Here is a 12,131-nt window from a genome sequence, read left to right as displayed (position 1 = left end):
TGTAGTTTAGCAATATTCCTAGAGCCATATACCAGCTCTGTACAGCAGCTAGAACAAAGAAGAAATAAACATTTTCAGTCCCTAAATGTCTTTTGATCTGGTGCTGATATGGCAAAGTCCATCTACAAAATACAAGTTGCCAAAGAGGAACTCCCTTCTAGGGAGAAGCAATCTCTCTGTGGGACACATGGGCAGAGAGCATGGTTAAAACCAGTTGAAGCACTGGAGTCCTTCTACCTGTTATTAACACCCCCTGACTCCTTCATTTGTTTTGCATTCAGGAGTCACGCTGAAGCGGTTATGAGAGACAAAACCTTTGCTGTACTCTGGTTACTGCACGAACGTGCAACAGTAATGAGGCTCCAGAGCAGTAGGGTCATTGAATTGTGTGATGTCCCAGCTGCAGAGCCAGGATCTAACACTAGATAAAATCATGCTCTGTCTTGCCTGTAGGTGGAAAGGCGCCCAGTCATGTTTGGTTTTGTCACCGGAGCATTCAGAAAGTGCTAAGCAACCTCACTCATAAATTGTTCAACTGCAGGAACCGTGTCTATGTATCTCATGCACAGCAGATAGGAATATCAAAGTCCAAAGACACCAGCTTGCTTTCCTATCATCAAAAGTAATGAGAAAACACAGGACAGGGAACATCTCTTGATAACTTAGGATATGAGACTGAGCTAATAATACGTGTGGCCATGTGAAGCCAGCTGTTGCATTCAACTAGTTTGCCCCTCTTTTGGGAGGCTCAGGGCAAGTCACCGATGGTGCTTTTCAAGGGGAAGTAGTAAGTTTCCCCTGCCTGGTGTGTTGGAATAGAGAAAACTGAGTACATATTTGAGGGAAACTGACAAAGTGCTCCCAATTCAGGTGTGCTGCTCAGTGCTACGTGCTGTAGGGTAACCTATGTATTCAAAGGATGTAGTGGAGAGGTTCTGGAAGATGAAAGAAGTGAGGAGGAGCTGGGATGGCAAGTGACGATGGCAAGTCACAAAATGAATGTTACAATGAAAGAGAAGGTAGAAATCCTAAATTTCGCAAGTAAATTTGGGAGATGGGTCAAGCAAGTCAAGCAGTCAAGTTATTGTTTCAGCAGTTGCCTTCTGCTCACTTAAACGGGGAGATGGATTTCTACACCAAAGCATTTCTCACTATCTCTGCACAACACCTCTGCGCTGAAGCTCGGCTCCTGCAATTCTCTGCCGTGCTGTCCTCACATTCTCGAGCCTGTTGCTCCCGGGGCTGTGAGCCCTGCCGTGCCTTGTTGCCGCGGTGAAGGCGGAGGCCGGCCCGGCCGTGCCGTTCGGGCCGGCTCCGGAGCGGAGCGCCCGCGGCAGGCGCAGGTGTGAGGGGAGGGCGAAGGAGCCGCCCGGAGCAGCCTCAGGGCGGGTGGGGACAGCGGCTCCGCAGCGGGACCTGCGCGGCTGCTGCCGGCGTGAGGCGGCGGGATCGCTCTCCGCGCTGCGCTGTCCCGTCCCGCCCCGGCTGCTGAGATGAGCGGGAACCGTGGGCGTCCGCCTGCCGGCGGCTCTCGTCACCCGGAGACGGGTGTCCCCTAATCGTGTTTCCATCAGCCCCGGCGGGGGCGTATAAAGGCAGCGGGCGCGGGCGAGGCGGGCAGAGCGCGGCGCTGCCCCCCGCCCGCCGCCGGCCCCATGCAGCCCGCCATGATGATGTTCTCCAGCAAGTACTGGGCGCGCCGGGGCTTCTCGCTGGACTCGGCCCTGCCGGAGGAGCGCCCCGCCGCCGGCAGCCTCACCGTAAGTGCCGGGGCCGGGGCGGGCAGGGCGGGCCGCCGGGGGGTCGGGTTCCGCCGGGGCCCGGTGCCAGGCAGCCGTGCGTCCCCCTTGCTCCTCGCTTCGTGGTCCAGTCAGCAGTTTCGCAGCAGCTGCAGGGGCCGGTGGAACTAACTTTGCTGTCGAATCGGTCTCCGTTCAAAACGCTGCCTTAAAAGTGTCATAAATAACAGAAAAAGTTTTATTAGCAATACAAGCCCTACTGCAGAAATGAACCGTATTGCCGCTGGAATAATAGAAAAAAGCATTGGATCCAGCTCAGATGGTTTTAAATGCTTGGATTTTGGAAGCCCTTCGTTAGTCCAGTGGGTTATACACATCAGCAGAGACTGCCTTTTCAGGGCACTCGTAAGGCTCACAGCACGATCTAGAAAGCATTTTTGGCAAGACACAAATGCCGTGCACTCTGCGTTGGTGCCGGTGGATTTGCTGCTGTGTTCCCGGCTTCTGCCGACGGTGTGCAAGGACACGTGGGAACACCGTGCCAGGGCACTGTTGAAAAAGACTGTCAGAAGATAGACATGGTTCTTCATAAGGTGATGATATGGGTGCAACGGGTGCTTGGGTGGTTCCAAGCATGGGATAAACTTCTATATGCTAACAGGTAAATAAAAGTATGTGTGACTAAATAAGGCAACCTACTCTGAATACATGAAATAATTAGGATTATGAAGACTGTGACTCCTGTAGAATTTTGTAAGAGATGAAGATTTTTATCACTTGGGTAAAACCAGCAGAGTACATGGGTTTGTACCAGTTTTGAATTGGCCTACTGGCTTTATAGTAAAATGTGGTATATCCCTGTTTCTACATGTTCAGCTTCTATTGAAAGCATTGAATTAAATGTAATAAATTTGTTTTACTGTCTTTATATTTGAGTTACTTTCTTCTCTGAGTTCTGCTGTAAATGACTTCTTTTCCTGAGGACTTTCACTTGCTTCAGATAAGTAATTTTCATTAGGAAAGTTGGTCTGTTAGTCATTGTTTAATTATGAAGTGTACTAATGAACATGGCTAATAAAATTCAACTTCATCCTCTTCTACTGGACTCATAACAAATAGGTGTTCATTCTAGTTTTCAAATGCTTGAGAGGGTCTTTCAATCATCACTTCGGGTAATGCGCTCTTGAGAGCATTAGGGAACCTGTGATGGGCTTGGAAAGTGCTGAGTGCCCTTGTTTTCCAGAGGAACTGACTGAGATTCTCAGATGCTCAGTTGACTCTGTGATGATGTGCACAAAGCTTCTAGAAAGCAGCACACATGGAAAAACCACACATGCTGTAAAAGCAGCACCTTTGTCACTTCATCTGGAGGTTGTGTGCTTGATGTATGTGAAAAGGAATTATCCAAATCCTAGATATTACTGAAGTTAAAACAAAAGTGACCTTCCCCATAACTATCCCTGGGCAAGATTCCTACCATATCAGGTAGGAGCAGATTCATATAAGCTCAATTGCTAAAAAATAAACACGTGTGAAACCCATTCATATATCATTATGCAAACAAACTGGTTTTCCAGATTGTTCCCTTGTGTTCTAATAAACAATGAGTAAAGACCAAAGAGACTTAGCATGCCCCGTACCTGTTTTAAATGTGGCTGATTTCACCTGTTCCATTTAAAGAGTGTTAAAAGATCTGTTCAAAAAGTTGAATTTTCAGGTTATTTTCTGTAAGCTGCTTTAGAATTTACTGAAGTACAATTTAATCAATTTGAATCATAGAAATAGTATATGTTTTTAATGTGTATCTGCATATTTTTATGGATTATAACAAAGCAGTTAGCATCTCACTGAAGACTTAATTTCTCCAGAAGTAACAGCCTAAGTATCAGAAAATGCAGGCTGCTTTTTGAAAAATGTGGTTGATGCTATAAAAATTGTCGATAAAGGCTGTACTGTTGGAATTTAAACAAGATTTAAGATTTGAAAATAACATTTTTTGGAAGATGATGACTGAAATTTCACTTAAAACAGTCTTGGACTCACAAATTCTGAGAAGAATGTAAGAGTGGCCAAGGATGGTGCAATTTTCTGTATTTTTTTGAGTTCCTCAGCTAATTCATCTTCTGTGGGGTGTAAAGTTTTTCACAATGAGAACATTCAGCCATTGGAATAATCTCTTGAGAGAAGCAGTGAATTCCCCAGCACTAGACAATTATAAGATTTGGTGTGACAAGGTGCTGGGTCATCTTGTCTAGACCATGCTTTTGCCAAGAAATGTTGGACCAGATAATCCTTGAGGTCCCTTCCAACTCGATATTCTGTGTTGCAGTCTAAGCATTTCTGTTATTGTTTGTATAATCAACAGAGGTTTTGTTTTCTCAGGAAGATTTGCATTACGTGATAACATTAATTGTACTATGACAGAGAACATAAAGTTTTGGCTTTAAATGTAGTAATGGTCAATACAAAAATACAGACCAGTGCACATCTTCATAAATTGACTGGTACAAGTTAGGATAGCATCCCTGTGATTTTGCAGCAACATTCAGGTTTCAATAACTGTGCTGCAGGCTTTACCAGTAATTTAGACTGTCTCCATTTGCTTCACATTCACTTCTAATTATAGCATTGCCCAAATAAAGCCACCATATATGTATCCCATTTATGCTTTTCCTTAGGCTTTTTAAAATTTTTTTTGTATGGCCTCTTACATAATCTTCTCTAGCAGCTGCCTTTAACCCTTGATTCTGATTTCAAGTAAACACACGACCTTTTCTTTCAAATTAAGCCAGGATGAGTTCTGTTCAACTATTTTCAAACAAAAATTTGCGGGAAATTTCTCTTGCCTGTTTTCATCTGAGATGATCGTATGTTTTATCTGTTTGTAGCTAAACAGATCAAGTTCTGGGAAAAATGAGGAGAAGAAAGGGAATAAGGGAAATGGGAGAAGTGAATCTGCATCTGAAGGTGGAAAGACAGCTGTGGTGTTTTCCTTGAAGAATGAAGTTGGTGGATTGGTGAAAGCTCTCAGACTCTTCCAGGTAATGCTTACAAATCATTTATGCTGGCTGGACTGAGGATGGCTACTGAGGTCAGGCTCTTTGTTGATATCAATCTAATGGACTGTGGCAGGAGGAATAGAGTGCAGCTACACTCGCTCTGCAGAACTGAATAAAAGTAACTTAAAATTTTATGGACCATTGAACAAAGCATTTTGGGCTTGTGAAGGGTTTTCTGAAATAAAATTTGACAGTGATGCTGATGTTCACATGGTTCACTTTAGGTTTCTGATGTGATTCTCAACACTGTAAATTAGATTTGAAGTTGTCTGTGCAGGCCACAATGAAAGGAGACACTTTCAGAGAGCAGTTTGGAATCTAATACAATCAGGTTATGCTGGTTGCAGCCTTGCTTGGTCTTGAAATTAGAGACATCTTTAAGTGTTTGCAGGTTCAGGGTTTTATATGTCTAACTGGAATGTCAATTGTGAGGTATTGGTTCCCACATAGATCACGTGCAATCAGTGCTTGTCAGTCAGACTCCTGGTCAGAATGCTTGGAGGTGTGTCTGAGGGTCATTAAAGCAGCATAATAAAAGTCTTAAGTTGTTCAGTCTGTGCAGTGAAGAGAAAGTTAGGAGGTGGCTTGGAGCCTGTGTCTCAGGTCAAACCATCAGAGGGATGTAAGTGTGGGATCACTGGGCGTTACCAGCCCTCACTCATAGTAGCTGGCTCTGGGAACAGATTCCTAAGGCTGGTGTAGATCAGACACATAGATTCTCCAGCCAAGAAAAAGAGGTGAGTTAGACCCACAGGAGGGAGCCTGCCAGGAAGCAAGGTGTTTGACAAGAAGAGGGGAAATGTAAGTGAGTGAACAGAAATTGCAGTAGGAGTTGTGTTTTCAATGCAGCTAAAGTGTCTAAAGGGTTAAGTGTCTAAATGCAGTTCTGGCTGAAATGCTGGTATGGGTTCACACCTGAAATTCTGGATTTAAACATCTGCTAACCCTTCTTGGGAATAGGCATAGAACTCACTCTGGTCTCTTAAAATGTGTCTGGAAGATGTGGCAGGGATATCCACCCCCATCCATGTAGTCACTTAATGATTTGAATACTGCAGGAAGGAGTGCAGAGTTTTGTTTTCAATTTACACTAGGCAAGACAAAATTGAATTTGTTATGTGATTGGGTTGCTACACCGTATACACAGTTATGGAGCATGCCAATGAAAAAACTGTGTCTGTATATCCAGAGGTGTAAAAACAGACACTGCTGGTTGGCTCTGCCAGAGGACACGTCCACCTGACATGGACATTTATGTAAAATACAGCGGGCAAGTGGAAATACAGGCATAAATTTCTTCCCATTTAGAAGTCAACAAATGTTTTATTGGCTTCACTGTGTAAGTGCATGAATAGTTGTGAAAAGTAACAGTTTCTATCTAGCAAGAAAAAGGAAACATCAGACTCCATTGGAAGTCAGTCATGTTGAGAATAGCCGTCTAATCCAACCTCCTGTTTTGAAGCAAGGCTGTCACACTAGATCAGGTCAGCCATAGCACATTATAGTTATCTGTCTTTGTATAATACCCTTGGCAGACCAGTAGTTGTGATGGGAGAGAGACCCCTTAGGAAAGTCTTCATGCTAGAAGTATTTACACTGTGATGTTTGTTGCAGGATTTGTGTTTGATGGGGACATTGCTATAGAGACTAAATTCAGTTAGATTTTAATTATATTGCTGTTAACATTCCATGTTATTGATAATTACAAAGTAGATAGGTGAAGATTGATACGTGAATATTCTCATAAAAATATTTTCTTCCTCATGTAGTAAGGTACATCAAGTAGTATGTTTAATAACATTTATTTAAAGAATCACACTCCATTATATTTAAATTAACATCATTATTATGCAAATTGCCAATTAAAGTGGCATTAGAATGTAATATTTATAGCAAAGATAAATATAAAACTGCATTAAATTAAAAAAAAGTGTTATACTGTCCTCTGTAAGAGATTGTTTTGGTAGATAAAATGAAATCATTAATTGGCTTTCTTCATTAAAAAAATTAATTTTATTTTTACTTTCCATGTAAGATTTTTTTTTTGTCATCAGTATTTAGTATGTGTCACTAACTAATCCTGTAAATAGAAAAAGGGAGTACTTTCAATAAAAAGACCTTTTAAAAACTGGAAAAACCTTCCTGAACAATGTGCCACCAGTATTGCTCTTCTAGCATTGCTCTTCTATGTATGTCTATATTTCATCTGTTATTTCGTCTTTCCACAGGAAAAACACGTGAGTATGGTTCATATTGAATCACGAAAATCAAAGAGAAGGAATTCAGAGGTGGAAATTTTTGTGGACTGTGACTGCAGTAAGAAAGAATTTAATGAACTGATCCAGTTGCTCAAGTTTCAAACTAATATAGTATCTCTCAATCCACCGGAAAACATTTGGACTGATGAAGAAGGCAAGGCTGTTTTTGTATCACTGACAGATGTTTTGCACAGGTATCTCCATGATCTTACACTCCAGTGCATTCAATTTGGATTCTGTTTCCTACAGATCTTGATTGTGTCCCTTGGTTCCCCAGGAAGATCTCTGAGTTAGACAAATGCTCTCAGAGAGTTTTGATGTATGGATCTGAGCTGGATGCTGATCACCCGGTAAGTGTAACACAAAATTGTCCCATAGATGATTTGTCAGATTATTTGCCAGTCCAATAGAAGGCCTATTGACTGCTGACTGTTTTCAGAAGATGAGGACTGGCTTCTCTTTGGTAGTTTCAGTGAATTAATTTTCCTTTTCTGTAGAAAGATACACAAAATGCAGGTCCTCCACCAAACTTGTTCATTGTTTAGCAACTTATTAATTGTTTATCCCCTTTTCTACTGTTTGCATTTAAAAAAAATGTAATTGGTTGATAGAAAAGTTTCAAATTTAGAATTTGGATCAATATGACCTTCAGTTCTGCCAGAAGTAGCTCTTGGGTAAGAATTGCTATTGTCAATAGGTGTCAGAAGAAAGAATTATGAAGGAATTATTTGGCACTCAGGAGGCAGTTACAAGATAAAACAGAGAAACATGTTCCTGTTTTTGGTGAATACAGCAAATGGGAAGGTGTTTCTCATTGTTTCTCAAAATCTGACTTTGGTGGCAGGAGACAAGCCTGCATACACAAGTGGTATCTCTAGTAGTGTCAAATGCTCAATGCGAAAGACAGGAATAAGGTGTTTGTTATTGTTTTATTTCTTTTTGCTAATGGCTATAAATGCTTAACCACTGAATCTTTAGATGACAGACAATTGCAATAATTTGTATTAAAATACTTTCCCTTTCAATAAATCCAAGCTTTTGGATTTATAAATCCAAATCTATAAACCTCTGAATGACTTGACTGAAGGACACTGGTGGTAGATAGTTATATTAATTCCTAAAATAGGCTGGATTAAACTGGTACTGTCAGAAATTTCCAGCTGAAAGGAAGTAGGCAGTGAACTAAGATATCTGACCATAAGACTGTCTTGTAATAGAATCAGATTAAACTCTAGCTCTAGATGGTAGTTTCCTTTGGTTTTTGTGGCACACATTTTTTTCTGCTGTGGTGGGAGCTCAGGCACAGATTCTCACCCCTGTGCACACAAGCCAAATGGAAACCATCACAAAGATCCATGGCAGCCCCACTGTCTCTTGTGTCACCTGCCCACATACCAGCCACAATCATCATCATCATCATCATCATCATCATCATCATCATCATCATCACCTTGCTTGGTTCTCAGCCTCCTCTATCATGTAGGAGCCCTTCCCATACTGAGGGCCCATAGTCACGGAGCACATTCCTGAATCCTGGTTTCTGCCATGTACTTTATGATGACAAACTAGGATTTAATTCACATTTTCACTGAAAGGAAATGCCTGTTGATTATCTTCAACCACTTGCAATAATTTGGTTCAAACCGAGGTTGTAGAGACAGCTCATTCCAGCTTCGAGTTTATGGCTGTGACAGGCCATTAGATACTGTTTTATGTTCTGAGCTGGTACCTTCATTAAATACTTGAGCGCTCTGCTGAAAATTTGTCTTCAGTTTTACAGAAAACAAAAAAAAAGACATTTGCATTATATGAATATATATTTTACACTTGGGAGGACTCTTACAAACACAATTTACACACCATTTTTTAGCCTATGCAGCATGCTAGATGATAGAAATAAATCTGTAACTGGCCTTTGAAAAGCCACCCCAGTTGCCTACCCTGTTCCTTAGCAGTGGCATGTATGTGCCAGAGGACCAAAGAGAATTATCCTATTACAGAACCTGTAAGGATAGCACCACTCCAGCAGCTTAGCCTTAACTGACTCCATAATGGCTAATGATTTCAGTCTCAGTATCATTACATTTGACAGGCTTTTAAGTCCCCTCTGCTGTCTTCCATCACTTTCCAGGTCTCCTGAATGGTCTTCAGCTGAGTAACTCAACATTTACCTCAAAAGGTATTAAGGAGACAAGGAGGGTCCCCCAGATTACAGCAACCTTTTGTCAGTCAAAGAAGCTTTTCTGTGTAGCAGTGGAGGTTGAAGGCTTTCTGTAGTCCTGTGAAATCCTCCCATACTCTGCCCTAGCACCACAACTATGGTTATGGGGCAGTAAATGTCTTCTGAGTTTTATGGAAGCTCATACAAGTATTTCAAATCAAGCAATATCATCTTTTAATTTGTTTCAGTATTTTGCATGTCTATGTGAGCAGTAAGGAAAAAAAGATATTTTAATTTTCAGCATTTTAATTTTCAGGGGAAATCTTAATTGCACTTTCTGGGCTACTAACTGGGTAACTTAGATAACTCTTTAACCTTTTTTTTTATCTTCAAGAGGTTGGCAGTTCTACTTTGAAAATAGTTTACTCTTCTTGTAGTCCAAACCTGAATTGTCTTTATATTTTATAGATAGAGAAGAGATCTGCTCTAATTTTGAATAGCTCAAAGAGCTGTAACTGGTCAGCATGTATGTGTTATACAACTCTTCTGCTCTTAATGTGGAAAAGGTGTGAGCCTACTGTAGCCCACGAGGTGCAGCCCTTCCTTTGTAACTCAAACTTGTGCAGGAGGCTGATGGTTCAGTTCCTAATGTGTTGGTTAAGATGGCAACTGCTGAAAAAAGAATCTTCAAAATGAGTTGCATATGATTTTTAGATGCTTGATTCTAGTGAAGAAAGATGTATAAAAAACAGGTAGATTGTTGTGCTATGCACCTGTGTGTAGATCTCAATTCAGATCAAGGAAAACATGAGTGAGATAAAATGACATGAAAAAAGTTTCACTTTTCAACATCTTGATGAATGGCTGTACCTATAAAAGGTAGAGAGCTCTCTTGTCCTCAAGAGAGCACAAAGCTGTCTTGAAAGAACTCCTGTGAACTCTGGTGGAAAAAAAATATTAAAAAAAAAAATCCTCATTTTCTCTTGCAGTCCAGTAGACAGTGTAAATTAAAATACAATGTGACTATGTACTAAATAAACAGTTTAATTATGTATTTTATAATTCTTACAGCTAATTTTATGTCCTTATTGTAAATTACTCTCTTTTTCCTTGCTTAAGGGATTTAAAGACAATGTCTATCGACAGAGAAGAAAGTACTTTGTGGATGTTGCCATGAGCTATAAATAGTAAGTACTGACATAATTCTTCCCTGTGCTGCTGACTAGCTAGAATTCATGCTCTACTTAATTCTGTAGGATGAAGTTTAACAGTAGACAAAGTCATCCTTTAAACTTTGACTAGTTTAGTGTAGGCTATAAATTACAAACCTGATGCTTGGAATCTTGTTACATTTTTGATACAGCTACAGGCAAGTAAAACATTTGAAATGCAAGCACTCTCTCTTTTAGCATTTTATTCACAGCTGCTTAAACTTTGGAAAATATTTTACCTATATTTGCCTGTCTTACTGACAAAGTGATGCACTGCTGAATCACACATATCTAGCATCCCTACATAGTTGGGAGAGCTCACCAAACCCCAAAATTATTATTTTCTTTTGATGCATGTACTATACTGGGCTGAGGCCAATCGCATGAGGTTCAACAAACCAGGTGGCAGGTCCTGCACTTTGCTCTTAACAACCTGCAGTGCTGCAGGCTGGGAGAAAATGGGCTGGAAAGCTGCTCAGTGGAAAAGGATCTGGAGGTGTGGGTCAGCAGTATCTGACCATGAGCCAGCAGTGTACCCAGGTGGCTAAGAAGGCCAATGTCATCCTGGCCTTTATCAGAAATGGCATGTTCAGCAGGACCAGAGCAGTGATTCTCCCTGTGTACTCAGCACACAGGATGGCCACACCTCGAGTCCTGTGTCCAGTTTTGGGCCCCTCACTGTAAAAAGGATATTGAGGTGCTGGAGTGTGTCCAGAGAATGGCAATAGAGATGGTGGAGGAGCTGGAACTGAGGTCTGATGAGGAGTGGCTGAGGGAGCTATGGTTGTTTAACCTGGAGAAAAGGAGGCTCAAGGAAGACCTTATCACTCTCTACAATTGCCTGCAAGGAGGTTGTGTGAAGTGGGGATTGGCCTCTTCTCCCAGATAACAAGTGACAGGATGAGAGGAGATGGCATCAAGCTGCACAAGGGTTTAGACTGGATATTAAGAAACTGTTTTATTGAAAGGGTAGTCGGGTGTTGGAGTAGGCTGCCCAGGGAAGTGGTGGGATCACCACCCCTGGAAATGTTCAAAAGGTGTTTGGATGTGGCACTTTGGGACACGGTTTAGTGGTGAACATAGCAGTGCTGGTTGGACTTGGTCATCTTAGAGGTATTTTCCAACCTTAACAATTGTATCATTCTATGATTCTACTGGGTGCTGCAAAATGCCATTCATTGATTTTGCCAATACAGCTCTAAATTTCTTAGAATTTAGTCAGTTCATTTCTATGTAGAGAAGCTGGTGGCTGCATGCAAGTAGACTGCAAGTGTTTTCTTATTCTGGTTTTTTTTTTTTTTTTTTTGTTTTTTTTTTTTTTTTTTTTCTGCATTTCAAGTCAGTATTTTCAATTTGCTACAGTCTCTGGAAGTTAGGAAACTTGCTGTTCTACCTACAAACAGCTACTGTGTTGCAATTTTCTTGTCACAGAAGCACTCAACTAGTTCTAATCCTACTCTAGGTTTTATTTGCAACAGGTTTAAACCCTCATTCTCAAGGGAAAGAACATATTAATTTCATGTTCTTTTCCATTTTCTTCTCTACACTTCTTCAGGTTTTTCATTTTTTCTCCTTTGAGATTTCTACCTACGTGGTTTAAGAATATGAAACGTGCAAATTTTTTCCACTTATAGGAGGCACATCCTGTCAGGAATCAAGTCAAAACTGAATTTCTGAAGATTTTTCAGTATAAGGTATATTAT

General features: G+C 41.1%; 1 protein-coding gene across 2 annotated transcripts in view; it reads left to right on the top strand.

Annotated features, from left to right (window-relative positions):
• Positions 1–1,586: 1,586 nt before the first annotated feature.
• Positions 1,587–12,131, top strand: part of TPH2 (tryptophan hydroxylase 2) — a 51,631-nt gene continuing 41,086 nt past the window's right edge. For both annotated transcript variants that reach the window (XM_053977657.1, XM_053977658.1), the window contains exons 1-5: positions 1,587–1,760; positions 4,628–4,780; positions 7,027–7,210; positions 7,306–7,406; positions 10,337–10,404. In XM_053977657.1, coding sequence (XP_053833632.1) covers positions 1,656–1,760; positions 4,628–4,780; positions 7,027–7,210; positions 7,306–7,406; positions 10,337–10,404 — 611 coding nt within the window. In that variant the 5' untranslated portion in view covers positions 1,587–1,655. The remainder of the gene's footprint in view (positions 1,761–4,627; positions 4,781–7,026; positions 7,211–7,305; positions 7,407–10,336; positions 10,405–12,131) is intronic.

The sequence above is a fragment of the Vidua macroura genome, chromosome 5 (genome assembly GCF_024509145.1).
Source record: "Vidua macroura isolate BioBank_ID:100142 chromosome 5, ASM2450914v1, whole genome shotgun sequence".
Classification (NCBI taxonomy): Eukaryota; Metazoa; Chordata; class Aves; order Passeriformes; family Viduidae; genus Vidua; species Vidua macroura.
The sequence above is the reverse complement of the archived record's forward strand: the minus strand, read 5'-3'. Positions and strand labels throughout refer to the sequence as shown.